The sequence below is a fragment of the Cebidichthys violaceus genome, unplaced genomic scaffold, assembly GCF_023349555.1.
Source record: "Cebidichthys violaceus isolate CVI_PGR_0920_01 unplaced genomic scaffold, fCebVio1.0.p SCAF_4, whole genome shotgun sequence".
Taxonomy (NCBI): domain Eukaryota; kingdom Metazoa; phylum Chordata; class Actinopteri; order Perciformes; family Stichaeidae; genus Cebidichthys; species Cebidichthys violaceus.
In genome coordinates this window covers 1,485,235-1,504,350 of record NW_027176594.1, presented here as the reverse complement: position 1 = coordinate 1,504,350, position 19,116 = coordinate 1,485,235, and the positions used below count along the sequence as shown (strand labels likewise).

At 43.8% G+C, this 19,116-nt stretch overlaps 1 protein-coding gene across 2 annotated transcripts; it reads right to left on the bottom strand.

The window, feature by feature from the left end:
• Positions 1–1,692: 1,692 nt before the first annotated feature.
• On the bottom strand, positions 1,693–18,766 carry LOC137884947 (heterogeneous nuclear ribonucleoprotein L-like). Of its 2 annotated transcripts, none has more exons than XM_068727051.1 (13): positions 18,497–18,766; positions 12,084–12,202; positions 10,732–10,969; positions 10,363–10,448; positions 9,497–9,593; positions 9,277–9,349; positions 7,950–8,009; positions 7,593–7,843; positions 7,357–7,478; positions 6,522–6,720; positions 6,211–6,268; positions 5,938–6,039; positions 1,693–4,827 (listed from the first exon to the last, which is right to left on the bottom strand). In XM_068727051.1, the coding sequence occupies exons 1-13, from the start codon at positions 18,686–18,688 to the stop codon at positions 4,772–4,774; spliced, it is 1,653 nt and encodes a 550-aa protein (XP_068583152.1). In that variant the 5' UTR covers positions 18,689–18,766; the 3' UTR covers positions 1,693–4,771. The 2 variants fall into 2 exon arrangements, with proteins under 2 accessions (XP_068583152.1, XP_068583153.1); XM_068727052.1 differs by having other exon boundaries at positions 5,938–6,036.
• Positions 18,767–19,116: the final 350 nt, after the last annotated feature.

Below are 19,116 nucleotides of genomic sequence, written 5' to 3'. Positions count from 1 at the left end.
AACCTAATTCAGCCTGAATGGCAGAACTTGTTTATTTCTTTTAAGTCTTGTGACAACGGATTTGAGTGTGGACAGTCAACTGATTCCCTCCTCGCACGCTAAATACTGAGTGTCGAGGGAAGATGTCCCGTTTCTGTGAATCTGTCCTCACCCAGTGCATGCTGGGACAGCTGTCTCAGACACACTGTGGTAACTGTGCCTGGGTAAAAAAAAAAATAGTGCTCGGCAAGTTAACGTGTTATTATCGGATTAACGCATTAATTAAGTAACACCGACAATTATTTGTATCACGCATTAACGTAGTTTTTCTATTATTATTATTAAGCGGACATTTTTAACACAAGAACCGGGCAGCGAGCGGTGAACAGCTGTTTTTCTGGCGTTTCTTCCTGCCCCCCCCCCCCCCCCCCCCCGGGTGACACGTCTCGTTACAGGATCAAACGTGACAATATCAAAATACATATTATAAGCACGTGAGAACAAACTGCTCTTAACCCCTGCTGGACCCCTGTTGTAGAGGCTGCAGGCTCAAACTTTGCCCTCAAATTATCTGTGTTGTCTGTCACAGGACGTCCTCTGCAGCTGGTTTAATCACACTTTGCACCACGTCTCCACACCTTCATGTTAGCGTGGTGGAGTGTTATCTGATGACAGCCCGCTCAGATTGCAGCCGAAACAAGCAGCGAAGCCTTCGACCGTCTTTTACTTACACTTGTATTGTTTTAAAGCAACCTGGCTGTTGTGTTTCAGGCTGGGCTGTGATTGGTTAATCGTTGGATCCTATCAGGTGTACTGTGCTTATTTAATATTGTGAAGGCAAATTGCATCAGTGGAATATGTTGGGGTTTTTTTAAAGTATGAAATGTAAGTCCCCTTACAAAAATAATCCAAGGCACACTGCAGGGTTTGGGCAGAATTAAGATGCCTTTATTCTACATGGAAACATGTTTTTAAAATGCCAATGTGTTGCGACCGACACAGGTCTTCATCAGGGTGGGAGAATAAAAAAGGCATTTTAATTTTGCACAAATCCTACAGTGTGCCTAGGGTTGTTTTTTTGAAGGAAACTTGCATTTTATACATTTTTGAGGCCATAATCCACCCATGCAATGAGCACTTCACACAGTTAAATACATACAGGACTTATCTGTAATATTCAAATAAAAGTCAGGGACAGATGAGGCAGTTTCCAGGGTGACACAGCTAAAATGTCTGCGAGTAAAGTCAGCTGTTGTGCTGCTGTTGAGCGGAGCAGGATCGAGGCTCCGGAGTCCTCACAGAGGATTCACATCTGAAATAATTTAGCCTCTGAATTATTGATGAAAACACTACACCAGCTACAGAGTCTTGATTGATAAGTGAAACATTTTAGCAAATTATGTTCCAGCTGCCTGTTACTGAGACTCAGCAGGACGTTCGCCAATTTGCATCTGCTTGTTTTCATGTTGTGAGCGTCGTCAGTATCTGAACCTAAATCCTGCACGGAGCAATCAGAAATCAGAGTCTGGAGCTTTCCTAAAAGACAGCAGCGCACCGTATTACAGCGCTTCATTCAGCGCTGCCAGCTGCTAAAACTCAGATAATCGTACAGAGATTCCAGAATTATGGTATTTCATTTTAGGCCCAAACACTGTACATTCAAATCCAACAGAAGTTGGAAACACGTATGAATAATCACAACACATCCATGGATTCACCATGTTGACTTCAGATGGCTCAGACTGACGGCCAGCGTTTATTCTGCAGACCACAGGGCTCACTGTGCAAAAACAAAGTTACAATAGTATTGTTTAGCGACGCTAGCGCTGTCGGTCCAGATCTCAACCACAATTAACTGGTGCCATGAAATGTAGTACATATATTCATGGTGCCCAGAGGATTAATTCTACTACTGACTTTGGTGATCCTCTGGCTTTTCATCTATAGCGCCACCATACGGTTCACATTTGCGGTGTTGAGTTAAATAACTGACTATATTAACTTTTGGATGGATTGTGATGAAATGTGGTTCACGCGTTCATGTTCCCCAGAGGATGAATTATACTAACTTTGATGATCCTCTGACTTTAGCGCCATCATCAGGTCAACATTTTAATGTGTAGTAATACTTTGGTTTATGACCAAATATCTGCAATATCTAACATGCTGATGTTAGGTTTGACATTTAAAGGGCCAGTGTGTAGCTTTTAGGGCCATCTGTTGGCAGAAATATAACATTCATAACTATGTTTTCATTAGGGTATAACCACCTGAAACTACTAACCATTGTGTTTGTGAATCCTTAGAATGAGTTATTTATATCTACATAGGGAGCAAGTCCTCTTAACGGCGTCCGCTATATTTGTACAGTAGCCCAGAACGATAAACCAAACACACGGGACATTCATGATTTTAAAAATACTAAATCCTACACACTGGCCCTTTAAATCAAAGTTGTGGCATACAGTTACAAATAGTTTATGGTAGATCCAGGGCCAGTTTTCTGAATACATATTTCTTACATTGTTAACATATGATGAAAACTCAACCCCATACGATTGAACTATCATGTAAAAAAACTAAATATGACTTGTTGACATTATCAAACATGTAGGGGTTTCTGGAATTACTATAAAGGGCTGAATTATCGAAAAATACGGTAACTACTGAACACCTGGAAACACAAGTGGAGGTTAGTAAACACGACGTCTTTTCAGTCAGAGACAATCACAGATAGAATAAACAGCAAAACTCTGACAAACATTTAATGAACAGACAGTGACAAACAAAGTTCACAGTCCGAAACCGTGATTCAGTCAGTTAGCCTTCACCTTCACAGGTGATCATGGTTCACGTGTTTTTCAATATATTGTGACCATCATCATTCATGGGAAGAGTAAAGTGGTTTGTGATTAGCCGCCTGGTGTCAATCTGAATCATACATGAGGACAACCACCATCAACACTCCGGAATACTTCAACCACAAAATGTCCATTTGTATATCAATCGCTCACCACGCGTTGCCTTGAGTTGTTGCAGAAAACCTTGTTTTTCTCGCATGCCTACACGGCGAACCGAGAATCAAAAACCGGAGAAAAGTCTCGATCAATTAAATGAATGGAGGCCGCGTATTACAACAGCAAATCTTCAAGAATTCAAAGTAACACGTGGCGAGTAATTGATATGCAAACGGTAATGTTGTGGGTGAAGTATTCCTTTTAAAAAAGGGGCAGTTCACCCAGAATTACACACACTCACAAAACCTCCACCCAAATAAAATGGAGGTAAATTATTTTTAGTTTGCGCTGCTCAAAAAAATCACATAAAAAAAAAAATGCGATAACTCCTTGTCTTCCCACACATTCAAGATCACTGCAGAAGAAACAGTTTGCATGAAAACTGTTAACGAGTTCTGTGGTTGATGCAGCCAACATGGTACCGTTAGCATCCGAACACAACAACTAGTCATTATTATTATTATTATTATGCATCGAGCTCAAAGTCGTATGGAAGTTATTGTTATTTTAAATGGCTACAGTGATTGTAGCTGATGTTTTTAGCAGTTATACGGCTAACTTTGTGTCATGCTAGCTGTTTTGTCGCGTGACGCCAAAAACCTTCGCCGTCACACATGACATAAACGCTAATTGCTTTCGTGACAAATAACTGTTTTAATTGCTGTTTTTTTGGTTTTTTTGCAAACTTGCGTGCAGCAGAAGTAGCTGCAAATACAACCTTATAAACAACTTGTGGCCAACTTGTCATCCAACAGCTGAACCACAATGTCTGGAACCACATGAGAATCCAATTCATTTAGTACACAGACACAAAGTATTGCTACTTACAAAGTCACAAATCAAACAAGGAAAAATAAAAAAAGGACTTGATCCTTAAAATGGAATTATTCTGTAAATGTTCAATTAATAATGTTGTGCTTTCCACATCCCGACTGATAACTATAGAGGAAACTATAAACAATAATAACATTGATCAGCTCCTCAGTGAAACAAGAACCAACCCCCTCTTCTTAAAAAGTCATTCAGGGAACAAATAAAATTAGTTCAATTCAATTGATCACACAAATAAAGCTACTAATCTTTGAGCTCAGTTTGACATTAAATACACTGATTTACCATAAACGGCTCAACTAAGATGATAAAATAACTTTAAAGTCAACAATATCAAATAAAACTGAATAAATCCTAAACTGGTCCAACAATATTCAAAAAAAAATGTCAGGATTGTCACATAAAGACTCTGATATCTGGTTGGTTTACACTTTTCCGTGATTCCTCCCTGAGTTCGGCCTGTTCCAACAACAACAACAACTACATCGCTCCTCTAAAAAGCTGTTTCATAGGTGTCTATTTCTGTATTTGTGAGAGCTGATATCTTCATAGCTCTTCAGGATCTGAGGGCCTTTTGTGGAGGATAAAGCCTTTTATCGATTTGATTTCTCATGTGGGATTTGATGGAAGAAAAGTCTGTTCACATTTCAGCCGGAGCAGAAGAGTTTTCTCTCAGGTCGCTGGCGTTTTAAAGGAGGCTCCGAGGATTAACTCATTTAGTTCATTAAGGTGCGTTTCCTCGTTAAACTGCCTCGTCACGACTCCATCTCAATGCTCAAATAAACAGGAACCACACAAATAAAATCATCCATTCAAACACCTCACAGGGAAAAAACTCAACTCTCCCGCCACCGTTCTGCATCATTTTCTCCTGCTGTAAAAGAATAAAACGTCCCCGTCGTTCTGGAGGACCTGGCGACTGCGGCGGCCATCTTGTTTGTGGCTCACAGATGGGAGGAGGTGGAGAAGCAGAGTTTCAGGGTGAAGGGGTTGGAGCTGTCTGCGGGTCAGAGAAGGGAGAGCAAGTATAGAAATATGTGTATATAATATATAAACAGTGTTAACAGTGGATGTGAAGGTTTTCATTAATAAACTTAATGAATCTGTTTTACAGGCAAACATCATGTAGTCTGCTGAGCCTTCACCCCAGCAGAGGTTGTGTCTATTCGTTGTTGTTTTTTCATCAGATCAGTGTGAAGCCTGACATCTAGTGGCGTCTATCAGCTGTTGGCGTTAGATGATGTCACCACCAGCAGCAGTAGTTCAATACGTGTTGTTTTATTTAGAATTAGAAAATGAGTACTCAATGGTAAACTCAATGGTGTACAATTCAAGTTAGGATTCCTGACAAAAACAGAATCCAGCCTCCTAAATAGGGTGTTTTCAATTTATCCACAGTGTAAAATTAAACCCGGGACAGGGTGGCTGTCATTAACGACCGGATGGTGCGTCACTTTAAATGTTCCTGCTGCAAGGAATTATGGGACATCTTTATTTCCTTTCCTTTCATATAGGTCGGTCCAGTGTACCCTATGCTAAAGGAGATAAGAAAAGAAGCTTTGAACATATTTCCTTAGCATTTAGAGAATTCAACTAGCTTTTACCAGCTATGCTAACACAGTGCTCATAGTATCCTAACACATGATAGCATGCAAAGATTGGGGTCCGAACCTGCTAACATACTACGAGTTTACTGATTTTCAACATACTAAAGTGAATTGATGCAGCGCTGACTCTAAAATCTAAGATAATTGAGATTCGCTGAGTGCAGTTAATGATATCTTTTTGAATCTTGCTTCTTTACTTTCATTCTGATGGATATTTATTTCCTGTCTGTGTACAGCATGGGTCTGGTTATCTTAGCGTAAAGACTGGACAAACACCACCACCTGTGAAGCTCACTGATCGACACTTGTTTGTTTAATCTGTACGGTTCCTGGAGTCTTGTTGTCTCAGTGAGGTCGCACAGAAGCACCGAGCAGATGGATAAACCGTTTGGTGTTCGTCAAGGTGAGGCAAAAAGAAAAAGGTACGTGGTGAACTTGGGTTGCCAGTTTACTGGACAGTCACTACTGTATCATCAGTGTGTGTCAGTCAGTTGAGTACTTACTGGGTATTCTGATCTGGTGGTGGTTGAGGACGGTCAGAGCTTCCACAGCATCAGTTTTACTGTCGAACTCCAGCAGACCTGACAGAGTTTTAGAGCTGGCTGCTGGGATGAGGAGGAGGAAGAGGAAGAGGAGGAACATTGATACAGAAGAAGAAAAAGGAGAAGAGTGGAAAATATGTGTCTGAGTTGAAATATCTCAGCTAAATATATATATTTCCTTTTAGAATTTATCCAATAAGCATTCGTAGTATTTGTGTGTTTGGCTAAACTCACATTTGGCATCAAAGACCTTGAACTTGGTGAAGGCGGGAACGTTGCGTTCAGTGCAGAGCTGCAGATGAGAACCAGAGAAGAGAGGCCAGACTGTTTTTAAAGGCACAGTGTGCAGGATTTGGTGGCAACCAGTGGTTACAGACTGCAACCGACTGAATAACCCTCTTAATGTCACATCTCATAGGCGAAAGGTGTCCCTCAGAGCTCCATACTGGGCCCCGTTCTCTTCTCAGTTTACACCTCGTCAGAAAGCTCTGTCAGTAATCCACCATTTGTAACCCATGATGCACCTCGTGCAGGTGTGACCTCACCTTGTGCAGCTGGTGCTGACTCAGGGTGGGCGGGGCGTTGTAGAAGTGCAGGACGGCGGCGGGCGGCTGGATGATGTTCCTGCTGCTCTGCGCGCTGCTGAAGCGGTTGTTTCTGGTCAGACTGAAGTCCTGGTAGCTGCTGCTGCCGTCGGCCAGCTCGAACACCTGACTGGGAATCACCGCCTGCTGTTTGGACACACTGAGGGGTGAAGGGGGGGGGGGGGGGGGGGGGGGGGGGGTAGATGGAGGGATGGATGATAAACAAAGCCATGTAGACACAGAAGGATGGGAAGGAAGAAGGCAGTCTGTCAGGAAAATGATGTTTGTGCTGCATGGGAGGAAGCTAAGATGCTGCAGTTAGACGTGAAGTAAATGTTCAGACTTAAGGAATTAAATGTCTCTACGAGAAGAGTCAAAACAGATAATCCCTTTTAGCTTATGAGAATTTAGTGCAAATCAGCCATCATGTTTCCATCCGAATGTAGCTCAAATCGAAATTCCGTTTGCCAATATTACAATATTCCCTGATGAGGTTTTGTGTGATTTTCTTTCAAATTTTGTTTCCAACCTTGTTCATCATCTTGCAGCTAATCTCTGTTCTATGGTAAGTATCAACAATATTGACAAAATCAAATGTTGCAAAAAGTTAATGTCAATATCTTTCAGTCCTTTTCACACTTTTAGGTTTCAGTGACATTTCGGCTTGATGGTTGGTGCAAAAAGAAAAGGTCAGGAGGTTGTTATAATCGGTAGGATTCATTCCTCTGGGGACCATTAATATCCACAGCCATGTCATGTTATTTTGGTCAGCAGTTATTGAGATGTCAGGACTCACCAGACGTTGAGTTTTTTGCCAAACACCTTGATGCCGTTGAGGTGAGTCACGGCCCGGTCCACGGCGTACTCATCCCCCATCTCCACCAACGCCGTGCCGGCAACGCTCTTCATGAATTTCACCTGCGAACACAATCAATCGAAGAATCATGTTCAGGTTTTTAGAGGGATCATATCTTCCAGATGATTGGCAGGTGGCAGAATTGTGACCCCGTCGCTCTGAGGGTCAGCACACACCTTCTCCACGTTGCCGTAGAGACAGAAGAGGTTGAAGATGCAGCTGCAGTTCATCTTGGCTGGATGGAGGCCGCTCACCATGGCGACTGAGCTGGAGGCGCTGTGGCCCAGGAAGGAGGAGGAGGAGGAGGAGGAGTAGGAGGGGGAGGTCTTAGGGAGGAGCAGCGGGTAGGAGATCATGTCCTGCACCTCCTCACTGCTCCTCCTGTACCTGCAGTTCCCAGGCAGAGGCAGCAGGGGGTAGTGCGAGCCTGCAGAGGCACACAGTACTCTGGGATTAGGAACACTGGAGGACTGTCAGGGATCAGGATGAGACAGACAGACAGACAGACAGACAGACAGACAGACAGACAGTACCATGACCGTTGGATGGATGCTCTCCCAGTATAGCCTGCCGCTGCCTCCCCTTTCCCCTCTCTGCAACACACACAAACACAGACAGTTTAGCCAAATAAGAGCTTGAGGGAAGGTTGTTGCTAGTAGCACTGTCTCTTTCTCTCTCTCTCTCTCTCACACACACACACACACACACACACACACACACACACACACACACACACACACACACACACACACACACACACACACACACACACACACAGTGAAGTGGGTCTTGCTGTAATGGTCAGGGTTAGCAGAGTCTGACCCACAGAAGGCCAGAGCAGCAGGAGGTGAAAGTGAGCGCTTCCTCTCTGATGAAAATCTATTTTCGGCCTCCACAGCAGCATCAGCAGCTTCACCAACCACCTTCAGCCTGCAGTTTAACCTTCGAGTCTCCAGGCAGAGCTCAGATCAGAGATCTGCTTCACCGTCACACCAGGAACATCTCCACACATCTTTGGTTGCATGCAGGTTAACAGTCGAGAGCAAAAGAGGCGGAAAACTTTGGCTGAAATGAAATCTCAGAACCCATCGGCTCTCGTCTGACGACAATTTAGGCGTATAATGATAATAATAATAGTGGAAAAATAACTACTACTAATAATAACAGCAGCAGTGGATATAATAATATATACTAATAATGATCATAAAAGCATTAAAGGTAACAGTAATAGTAATAAAAATGTGACAAACAGTGGAGCTGGCCAAAATGTTTGCACAGAAGCCCAGAACAGACAAACTGAACATCGGGCCATTTGCATTTTCGCCTTCGCCACCGTCGCTCTCCTAAACATTTAGCACACGGGAGAACACGGGTTTCAAGTTGGTTGCAACCTGCAACCTCACCACTAGATGGTGCCGAATTCTACACACGGGCCCTTTAACAAATGTGATTTTCACGATCACACATTGTGCAAAAACAAAAAACTCGAATAGACTTCATATAGTTTTTCTGCCAGGCCCAAAGTGTTGTGTAGACGTTCAGGTGTTTCTTTGTCTTCACACCAGACACAAAGACAATTTTTCGCCTGGCGCCATTACATATAAAATCAAATCAAGATGCAAATGGAGACTCGCAAACCTATCAGCATTGACATTCTCCTGACTTCACTGACTTCCTGACGTTGCTGAATCAGAAATGGAGGATAAGCTCCTCCTCCTTCGTTGTGCGTCTTGCGGCAGTAATGCGAGGTGAAATCTGATTGAAAGCTCCTTGACAACCGACGCAACAACACCTGGAAACACCTGTGTGTGTGTGTGTGTGTGTGTGTGTGTGTATGTGTGTGTGTGTGTGTTGTCCTACCTCGCTGCAGGAGGAAGGGTTTGGTGTAATCCCAGCTGCTGTTGTCATTGCGGACGACGTTCAGTCTGTTGGGCTGCAGGGGGCGACAGAGCACAGCACCTCTGGGTGGGTGTGTGTGCGTGGGCTGCTTGAGAGTGAGGGTGTGTATATGCGCATGCACTCGAGTGTGTGTTAGTCGAGAGCACTGTGGGTGTGTGTGTGTGTGTGTGTGTGTGTTTACCCGAGCGTATTCGATCTTGAGCGTGCAGCAGCCGGCGTAGATATCGGCTCCGTTCAGAGCCAGTTTGGCCTTCTGAGCGTCCTCCACTGACTCAAATGTTAACGAGCTCGTTAAGGATGACTCACCAGGGAGGAGCTTAAGCAGCCAATCAGAGGAGAGAAAACAAGACCGCCGCTGTCCTCAAGGAGATCTACTGTCAAATTTAGAGGATCTGAATTTCATTTTCCTCAAGTTCAACTCAACTTCACCGAATATCACTGTGGGATGTAACAAGGTGCATTTACTCAAGTACTCTACTGAGGTACAATTTTGAGGTACTTGCACTTTACTTAAGTATTTACATTGCATGCTACTTTATACTTCTATTAGTTATTAGTTCCTTTGCAGATAGTGATTATTAACACAAAATATAATAACAATAATAATAATAATAATATTAAGCATGATAAAAATATATCAACTAATAAATGGTTATGTATCACTACCAATACTGTACTATTATAACTACCAAGCAGATTATAAAATATTTGAAAATGAGCTCCACCTTTACCAGCAGTAACATTAATGTGATGAACATGTTTCTGCATCAATAATTATAAAACAAAACATTTTTGATCCCGAAATGGACCATTCTTCATAATGAGGACTTTTACTTTTTTAGTACTTTTAGTATATTGCAATTATGATTTTGTACTATTTTTACACTCTGGAGATCTGAGTAGTGTCTCCACTGAAGTGCAACTACACACACACACACACACACACACACACACATACACACACACACACACACACACACACACACACACACACACACACACACACACACACACACACACACACACACACACACACAGTCAGGATATTCCACCATGGCCTGGATGCCATTGCGCTTGAAGATGACGATGCGCACGACGTTAACGACGGGGTTACAGACGGTGTAGAGAACATCCTGAGAGAGAGAGAGAGAGAGAGAGAGAGAGAGAGAGAGAGAGAGAGAGAGAGAGAGAGAGAGAGAGAGAGAGAGAGAGAGAGAGAGAGGTTAAGTAAGGTTTGTGGTTGGATGGTAGAAGTTCTGGTGGAGGTATTGTTCAGGCAGAGGATGTGGTAGGTTAAGAAGTTTAAAGTAGACATAATGTCAGTGTAGGGTGGATGAAGTTCTGGTGAGGGAGGTGCAGCTGAGGAAAAGGAACTTTCTAATCCAAACATGAGAGAGGAGGTTCTGCTGGACTCACGGTGGTGATGGGGTACAGCGGGTTCTGGATGGACAGCAGCAGGACTTTGTTTCCGCTGGTGGGGTCGTCTGCGTTGGTGGGTCTGGTGATTCTCTGGCTGGTGGAGAAGTTGAAGAAGGCCTGCTGCTCGGCGACGCAGACGGCCTCACGCGTTCCGCACGACAAGCAGCGCTCGGCGCTCTCCACGCTGTCGAACTCCACCAGAGCCTGGCGCTTAAACGGCATCATCATCACGTAACTGCCGACAGAGCAGATAAGACAGGTTTGTCTGAGACAGAGCTTCAGTCATTTTGTCATTTTACATAGTTCTTCTCACGCTGATGTATGTTCAAGTGTTCATTAGCTATTTGATGCAATAAAAAGAGGTTGAGTCAGGTATCTCAGACGATGTTTCCGAGACACGAATCACGAGTCTGTGGAACAGAACGGCCGTCAATTTGATCATAATTGTATTCATTGAGATATTAGGGTTGGTGTCTTTCTAGCCAAACAGTCCCGCGGTGCTAGCGTAGCAGCTAGGTGGCTATCACGCTAACAAGCTGTGCCCGTGCTCGGCACGCTTTTGCCTTCGCCGGCCTCGCCACCGAGGCTCCAGTCCCCGGACCACTACTCCGCATGACTCTGGCTCTAAAGCGCAGAAAACATGGCCGCCCCCCGTATCCGGGATATTAAGGCTTCTCTTTTGTACGGTGGGAGGAAGTAGAGAAGTGTCGTCCATTTTTTAAAAATACATGACAACATAACATAACTTTCCATCGTGTCTAACAACGATTTGTGATGGACCTAAAAATTGATCTAAAAATGGTGTATGAAGAGTTAAAGTCGTGGGTTGACAGCAAATTGTTCGGAGAAATTACAGAATAATTCTCAAGCTGCCATTAAACACACCCGTTTCCTGATTTTTCGATTTCATGAAAACTGTGCTAGCTATCAAAATACCAATTTTGCCCAATACAGTTCAGATTTCTGTTAACCCTTTAAACTTTAAATCAAGTTTCTACATTGAAGTATGGTGAGTCAGTGTGGGCCTAAAGGTGAGTGTTTTTTGAGCTCTCGTCGCTCCAAAATCCAATGTGTGTGTGTGTGTGTATGTGTTCATTGGTTGCAAAAAAACAACAGCATGGCGACGGCCGTAATCCAAGATGGCGACGGGTGAAATTTGCCGAACTCGAGGTTTCAAAACGGCAGTGCGTAATGTCTGTGAATCTGGTTATTCTGATGGATAGCTCAACAGTGTAAACTACCTGCTACACACAGAAAGAGGTCAGTGTCAGTAATCTTTGTGATCGAGAGAAGAGTCAAAGGAATACTGTATGTGCGGATGGAAATTTGTGTATTTGTGTATTTGTTACCAGATGTTGCCGAACTTGTCCAGCGCCTCCACCAGATCGGCCTCCACCACGGCGTCACAGAGGCCTCGGACGTGGACCACCGGAGACGGGGGGATGCAGTGACTGTCCTCCACACCGTCCTGCAGAGAGAAGACAACTGAGACAATGAAGACAGGTGCACTCAGTACAGTGACGATACTCTTTACTGCTGATACTTTAACTTCATGAGGCTGAGAACACTTGTGTACTTTTACTGCTGATACTTTAACTTCATGAGGCTGAGAACACTTGTGTACTTTTACTGCTGATACTTTAACTTCATGAGGCTGAGAATACTTGTGTCTCTTTGATCAGCTTTTATCTTAAACAAGAATATTTCAGGTCGATGGCAGAGAAAGTTACGCTGGTCTAGAGCGTTAGTAGAATGAAATAAAACTTTATTGATAGTCATGGGTTGTTGCAGGAGGCATTAAAGGCGTGATGTCTGTCTGTGCAGAGAGCCGGTCGTCACATGAGACATCAGTGAGGTGCAGGTGAGAAAAAAATCAGTTAGTGAGAAAATCTTCTCTCGCCGACAGAGCGACAATAAAAATCTGTTTACTGTCTCTCTCAGGAAGCGCTGCAGGTTTTGCAGCCTGACCTGTTTTCCGCCGGAGGTTCAGACGCTTTACACCAACGCCTGCAGGAAACTGCGCACCGAATGGGGCCTTTTGGGTTGATGACCTCTCTAGTCTAGATGATGTGATCTGACTCACAGCATCAGTCTGACTGATTTTGCGTTGCGCTTTATCTTCGCTGGCTAAGTGACGTGCGCACACACTGTTTCCTGTCGATTTTAGAGGTTCTCACAACAAACTTTGAGTGAAAGGAATCTCGAGAAATATGGCGTTTAGAATTTTAACTGACAGGTGTTGAGAGCCTTTCACAGCGAACTGTGACTGCAGCTTGGTCGTCCCATTTTTAGCTTGTGTGGCGAAATCATTTTTGTCTGCGTGAGTATTTATTTTGGGCTGCAGTGACCGACCGAGATGACACGACCCTTCTGAGAAACATTTCTTCAGACCGTGGTGCGTTCAGACGAGCGAACACTCGACTGCACCTACGCCAGCCTCGGTTACTGTAGCAACGCCAAGCAGGAGGCAGGTGGTTGAGGAGGAAGAAAAGGTGCTACAGACCAACTCATGAGTCAACAATACAGGGACTGGATGGTTTTTTTTATTTCCTAGTTATATTTGTGACAATAAACAATAAATTGAGAACTTTCTCCTCCTCTTTCTCCTCGGCAGGAGAACAAAGCAGGTGCAGCTCACACTGGCCTTTTGTTGGTGAATGCATGTGTCTTTATTACATGTGTGTGTGTGTGTGTGTGTGTGTGTTTGAGCATTCACTGACATGTTGTTTCATTCCCGTCAGGCTGCTGTATCATTACACTTCCGTCTGACTCTCCTCCTCCTCCTCCTCCTCCTCCTTTTCCCATCTTCACCCTTCACCTTCATAACCTCCTCCTCTTCCTCCGCTAGCTAACAAGCCTTTAACGAGGCTAACGAGGCAGGATGATACATCATTCATAAACCCCTAGGGTGTGTGAGTGTGTGTGTGTGTGTGTGGACAGAGAGGAGATCTGACGCTTTGTCCCTGTGCAGCTCCTGTAAACAGACTCTGTGATGTCTGGGCGACGTTTAAAACACAGACTGTATTTTTGAAGACGAGTCAGTCTACTGAGACTGCAGCAACACGGAAAGTTTAAAGTCCTGTCAGCGCCTCCTACAGGCTACAGCGTTCATGACGCCACGTCACATAAGGAACAACATCTTATCGACTTTTACCACTGGGGCTAAACATTTTGAATCTGTCGTGAAGGTGGCGCTAGAGGAAAAGAAAAAACGAACAGGCTCATCCTCTGGGGAGCAAGAACGGGATCAGGACATTTACTGACAACTTTATCAAGATGTTTGATGTTTGGCCTCATGGTGGCGCTGGAGGAAAGGTCAACAGGTTACCAAAAAGCATTACCTGACCCAGATGGTTTGTTCCACAGAACCACCGGTCAGTGGCTTTGTTTACATGAACCCTGATATTCCTCTACTATTCCAAATATGACAATATGTAAACATCATATTTTGCATATTCTAAACTAGGCCTTATTCCGAATGGAGCATTTACCGATTAGCATTCTTTGGTCTCAATCTCTAGTTTCAAGTCTTCTTCGATACAGCATGATGTTCATTTAGTAAATTATGATCCATTTAGAGAAGATTTGACGCTACCACAGCATCACATTTCCGCAGTCCAAATATGGTCACTTCCATTTACTGGTTGCAAAAAACCAAGATGGCCGAACTCGAAAACGGCAGTCCACAAACCAATAAATGATGTCACGACAACTAGGTCCACTTATTATTTACAGTCTATGAATTTTCCACAACAGGTTTCCGCAAATGGTTCACAATAAAAGCCTCATTAGGAAATTGAGGGATTCTGTCCAATGAAATGCTACAAGGCTTTTAATTTGAAACTTATACAGGTATTGGTACAGGTGGTGTTGCGTTTGCATAATGACGTTACAAAAATGCAACGAGAGCAGGCTTGATGTGAAAATCAGAGAAGAGATGAGCGGGTTAATTTGAAAACATTTTGAAGATATGTTGCTTTTTTAAAAACCTAACTTTTCAGAATAAAACGGCTCACTATTCAGGATTTTAAAAGGAGGCTTCATACTAAAACATGACCAAATATCAATCAGAGTGAATGAGTTATAATTTGTTTCTAATAAAAGCCTGATTCATGTGAATGACCCTCTGCAGTTGGTGGACAAACCAATCAATGGATGGATGAATAGATTTATTGAACTCATTCAGTCTCAGCTCGTGATTCTTTTTGTACTCAGACTCATTCTCTGCATCGGTCGCTCAGTTTACTGAAGGACTCAGTTCTCGGGTCAGTTTTACACCTCGACTGGCGATTTCTGTTTGATCTTCACTCTCTTATATTAAAACCATGAAGAACCTGAGATCAAAGGTGCTTTGATGTCGGCTGAAGTCTGCAGACAGCTGAATAATATAATCCACCGCAGCTCTGCAGGACATGCAAATCATCAGGAGGTAGAATAAAACTGACCAGGTTGGACGGTGTGACTGGCGTGTAGAAAGACAGGAACTGTACTTTAACTGGTGGTTTGATTAAGTTAATTTTTAATCTGGTTCTGTCCTGTTTGAGAGCACTTAGCTCCATCAGAGAGGAGGCTAATTAAAAAAACAGGAGCTGCCAGATTTGAATAATTCAAATGTTAAAACTGGTCGGCAGCGTTGAGATGTCTGTCTGTCTCTCCACAAACAGCTTCAAACTGACGTTAGCCTCTGTCGGTCTAAATTGGTGTCTCTCGGGCCGTCGGGGGGGGGGGGGGGGGGGGGGGCATTGTTGCTCGGTGGCCTGCTAGCCCCATGATGCTCTCTGTCTGCAGAGCATTGACTCATCGGTTGAGGAGGCAGGAAGCAGCAGCCAGCGAGCTGTTTGATCAGACTTCAATAAGCTGTCTTACATCCTCCAGTGTGTCAAGATGAAACACACACATGCAGACAAACTGACATTTACCGAACATTGCATTGCACATATACAGTGTCTAGATGTGTGCCGCCTCTTCTGCATCCCTAAATCAGAGCATCTAGAAACTCAGAGAGGATTTATTAAACCTCACAGAACCGTTGGAACTCCCTAAAACTCTCAGGGACCTCGGGCAACTCCTCTTTGTGCTTTAAACCTCCTGAACAGCATCAGAGTCTCCTAGATACCTCTAGAAACTCCCGCATCATTCTAGAAACGTCCTGCAGGAGATCATAGTACATACACAAGGACCTTTTTACAACCTGCAGGATATATATCAAACCTCTTACAGAACCGCTAAAGGACCACCTAAATATAAATCAGACCTGTAGCATCATCTTCTCCTGAAGAACCAAACATCCTCCATTACATGTACCACATTTGAAACCCTGTTTAAGCTTCTTGGGACTCTTAGAGCCTCCAGCAGGACCAAGAAAACCTCTTAGACCTTTTGAAAGTGGATCATCAAAGTCATTACCGTTCATCTATGGGGAACATGAATGCCTCAACCAGTCATGAAATTGTGAGATATTTCACTCCAAAGAGAAAAAATGTTAACCCCACACAGGAAAGCAGTGGTTTGTGTCTTTACTTCTAGCTTTAATTAGACGTAGATGTTATCATATGATGCTATCTTGGAGTTCCCCTCTTCATATATTTATTGACTGTGGCACGTTTCTCCAGACTGCAGGGTTCAGTGTGACCAAAGCTAAACACAAAGAAGGTGCAGACTCACGCAGAATACCACAGGTACCTTTACCATGGTGAACAGATGGCCTCGCTTCCTGCTGAGTGCGGCCACTTCCTGTCACTGCCAGAACCTCGCAGAGAGGCCAAAGCGTCCCACCGAGCAGAGGACGCGGATCACGTGGACATGAATACAAACATCCAAATATCTCCAAATATCTGCAAGCTACAGGAGTCTGGCTTATAAAACAACTCTTAGAAGTCTTCATGCAGCTCACCGAGCTTTACTGGAGCACCTCGGTGAAGAGCTGTTGGTGACTTAACACTGTGTTGAGGTCAAATCATTTGATGTGATTACAAAACAATATAGTACACATAGACCAGAGTGAGCCAATACGGTCCCCGCAGGGACCACATGAGTCGCCCGCATGGAATGTTCTAAAAATAGCACTAGTCACCAGGAATGAATTAGACGCTTTGCATTAATGTAGATTTCAAAATGACAATATTTATATAAAATTTTAAAAACTGAAGTCAAAGTTCAATATTGTGCACATGTCAAACCGTCATCTCACTCCTTGCTGTGACAAGGAAGCGGAGCTACGATGGGGAGCTGGATGTGGTTTTTACCCCGCGAAACTAAAGAAAACGTGGCAGAAAAGCGAAAGAAAACAAACTATTTTCACAATGATTGGGAGGAAGAGTTCTGTGTGTGTCTCATTTGCGGGGCAACTGTTACGACGGAAAAAGCGGCACAATGTGGAGAGAGACACTTCAGTACGAGTCACGAAAAGCTTCCATACTACAGAAAAAGCCCCGTGACTTAAAGGCAGCTTTGGGCAAACGACAGTCTTCTTTCACGAGGCCGGTGATGAAATCACAAAAAAGCAACTGAAGCTTCGTTTAGAGAGCAATAAATAAATACATGTTGCATGTTTAAATATATCTATGTTTAAACTTGCATTCTCTCTAATGTCCAGCAGATTAAAGTCTGTTTGTATAGAAGTCTTATGAGAAAATGACTCTATTTCTCTCTTGATTTATAACCTCAGTAAACATTGTAGACATGAGTTCATGGTCTCAATCAATAGTTTCAATAGAGCATGATGTTCATTTAGAAAATGATGGCCCCAGTAAAGCAGGGTATGCTTTAGGGCGGGGCTACACCTTGTGATTGACAGGTCGCCACCACCTTTCACTTGTCAATCAGGATAGAGGCGTTAGCGATGCCTCCCGGGCTCCACCCTCTCTTCCAAAATTTGGTCGCATCTGGCTCCAAAAAAAACAAGATGGCGACGGCAAAAATACAAAACCCAAGGCTTCCAAACAGACCAATGGGTGACGTCACAGCGGCTACGTCCACGTCTATGACGGTCCACTAGGGCTGCAGCTAACGATTGTTTTCTAGATTAATCAAGTAATCGGTTGGTCTTACAGGTCGAAACAAAGTGAAAAATGTCCACGAGTCCGATAAGGTTGAGGAAAAGATCCTTGTTTGGGTTACAATAACTCCAGAAGTTACTGAAGTACGCAAGTTACATGAAAAACAAATCAATGTCGGTCGAGAAGTACCGACATAGATCCAGCTATTTGAGTCGGTATCGGAGCGATAGCAGCTCTCGTCGAAACCACCAACCCCGTGATGACCATGCCCTTCCTCCAGAACATCTAAACCGTCCTACATGAAGCTCCTCGAGCCTTCTAAAACCATCTCATAAAGCTTTTCATTTCAAAATAATAATAAATAAGCTTTCTCCAGAAACATGACGCTGCAGCAGGGGGAACATTTCTGAAGGAACACCACGAACAAGCATCTTCAAAACCTCTGCTAAACCCCTAAATGACCCACTGTGAGTCTTAAGAGGCGGTAAAACGTCCCCAAAGAAGCTCTTCCTGAGGAAAAAAGATAAGATCTATTTTACTGCTGCGTGAAGTTTAATGCCTCTTTATTGTCGGGGCTTTATTCTGCAAACTTAGACCTCTCTGTCATTTGTTCTACAGTGAATTCATTTTATTTAAAAATATTTTTAAATACTGAGAACAAGTGCAGAGGAAATTAGTGGAAACTTGTCCATAATACAAACAATATTATTATTATTATTATTATCGAGATTTCAACAGCAGGATTGACAGAAGCTGTCCCCCACCTTGGTCCCTCGGCTCTTGCGGCTCCTGCTCTCGGTGCCGCCGCTCCTCGCTGCCTCCTCTCCGGCGGAGTCCTGCTCCCCGTCCTCCAGCTCCTCTCTGCCGGCCTCCTCTTCCGTGCGGAGCCGCTTGGCTGCCCGGTGGTATCCTCCTCCTCCTCCTCCTCCTCCTCCTCTGTCTTCTCTCTCCTCCATCACGGACGAGACGGTGAATTCGCGGATGAAGATGATCGGTTCAACGGAGGAAGAGACTGTAACACCTGCCAGGACTGAACCTCCTCTCTCTCTCTCTCTCTCTCTCTCTCTCTCTCTCTCTCTCTCTCTCTCTCTCTCTCTCTCTCTCTCTCTCTCTCTCTCTCTCTCTCTCTCTCTCTCTCTCTCTCTCTCTCTCTCTAGAGATAAGAAATACATACAGACGTCTCACTCCGCCACAATGTCAAGAGCAAAAAACACAGACGCTCACATTCAGCGTCATTATTGCCATATAAGGAGTAGCTTAGGCCACGCGCAGAGATGACTGATTATTATATTAAACAGATCAAAGCTGATTCTGTCTGCAGTGGAGAGTTGATTTTAAACATCATCTGTTCTGCTCAATGGTTTTAAACTGCATCACTGCAGCA

Coding starts and splice junctions, on each gene's coding strand:
- LOC137884947 (XM_068727051.1), bottom strand. CDS start 18,688: ATGGAGGAGAGAGAAGACAGAGGAGGAGGAGGAGGAGGAGGAGGAGGA. Junction 7,844..7,949: donor GCATCCATCCAACGGTCATG/GTACTGTCTGTC, acceptor GTGCCTCTGCAG/GCTCGCACTACCCCCTGCTG. Junction 4,828..5,937: donor CCACCAGATCAGAATACCCA/GTAAGTACTCAA, acceptor TCTGACCCGCAG/ACAGCTCCAACCCCTTCACC.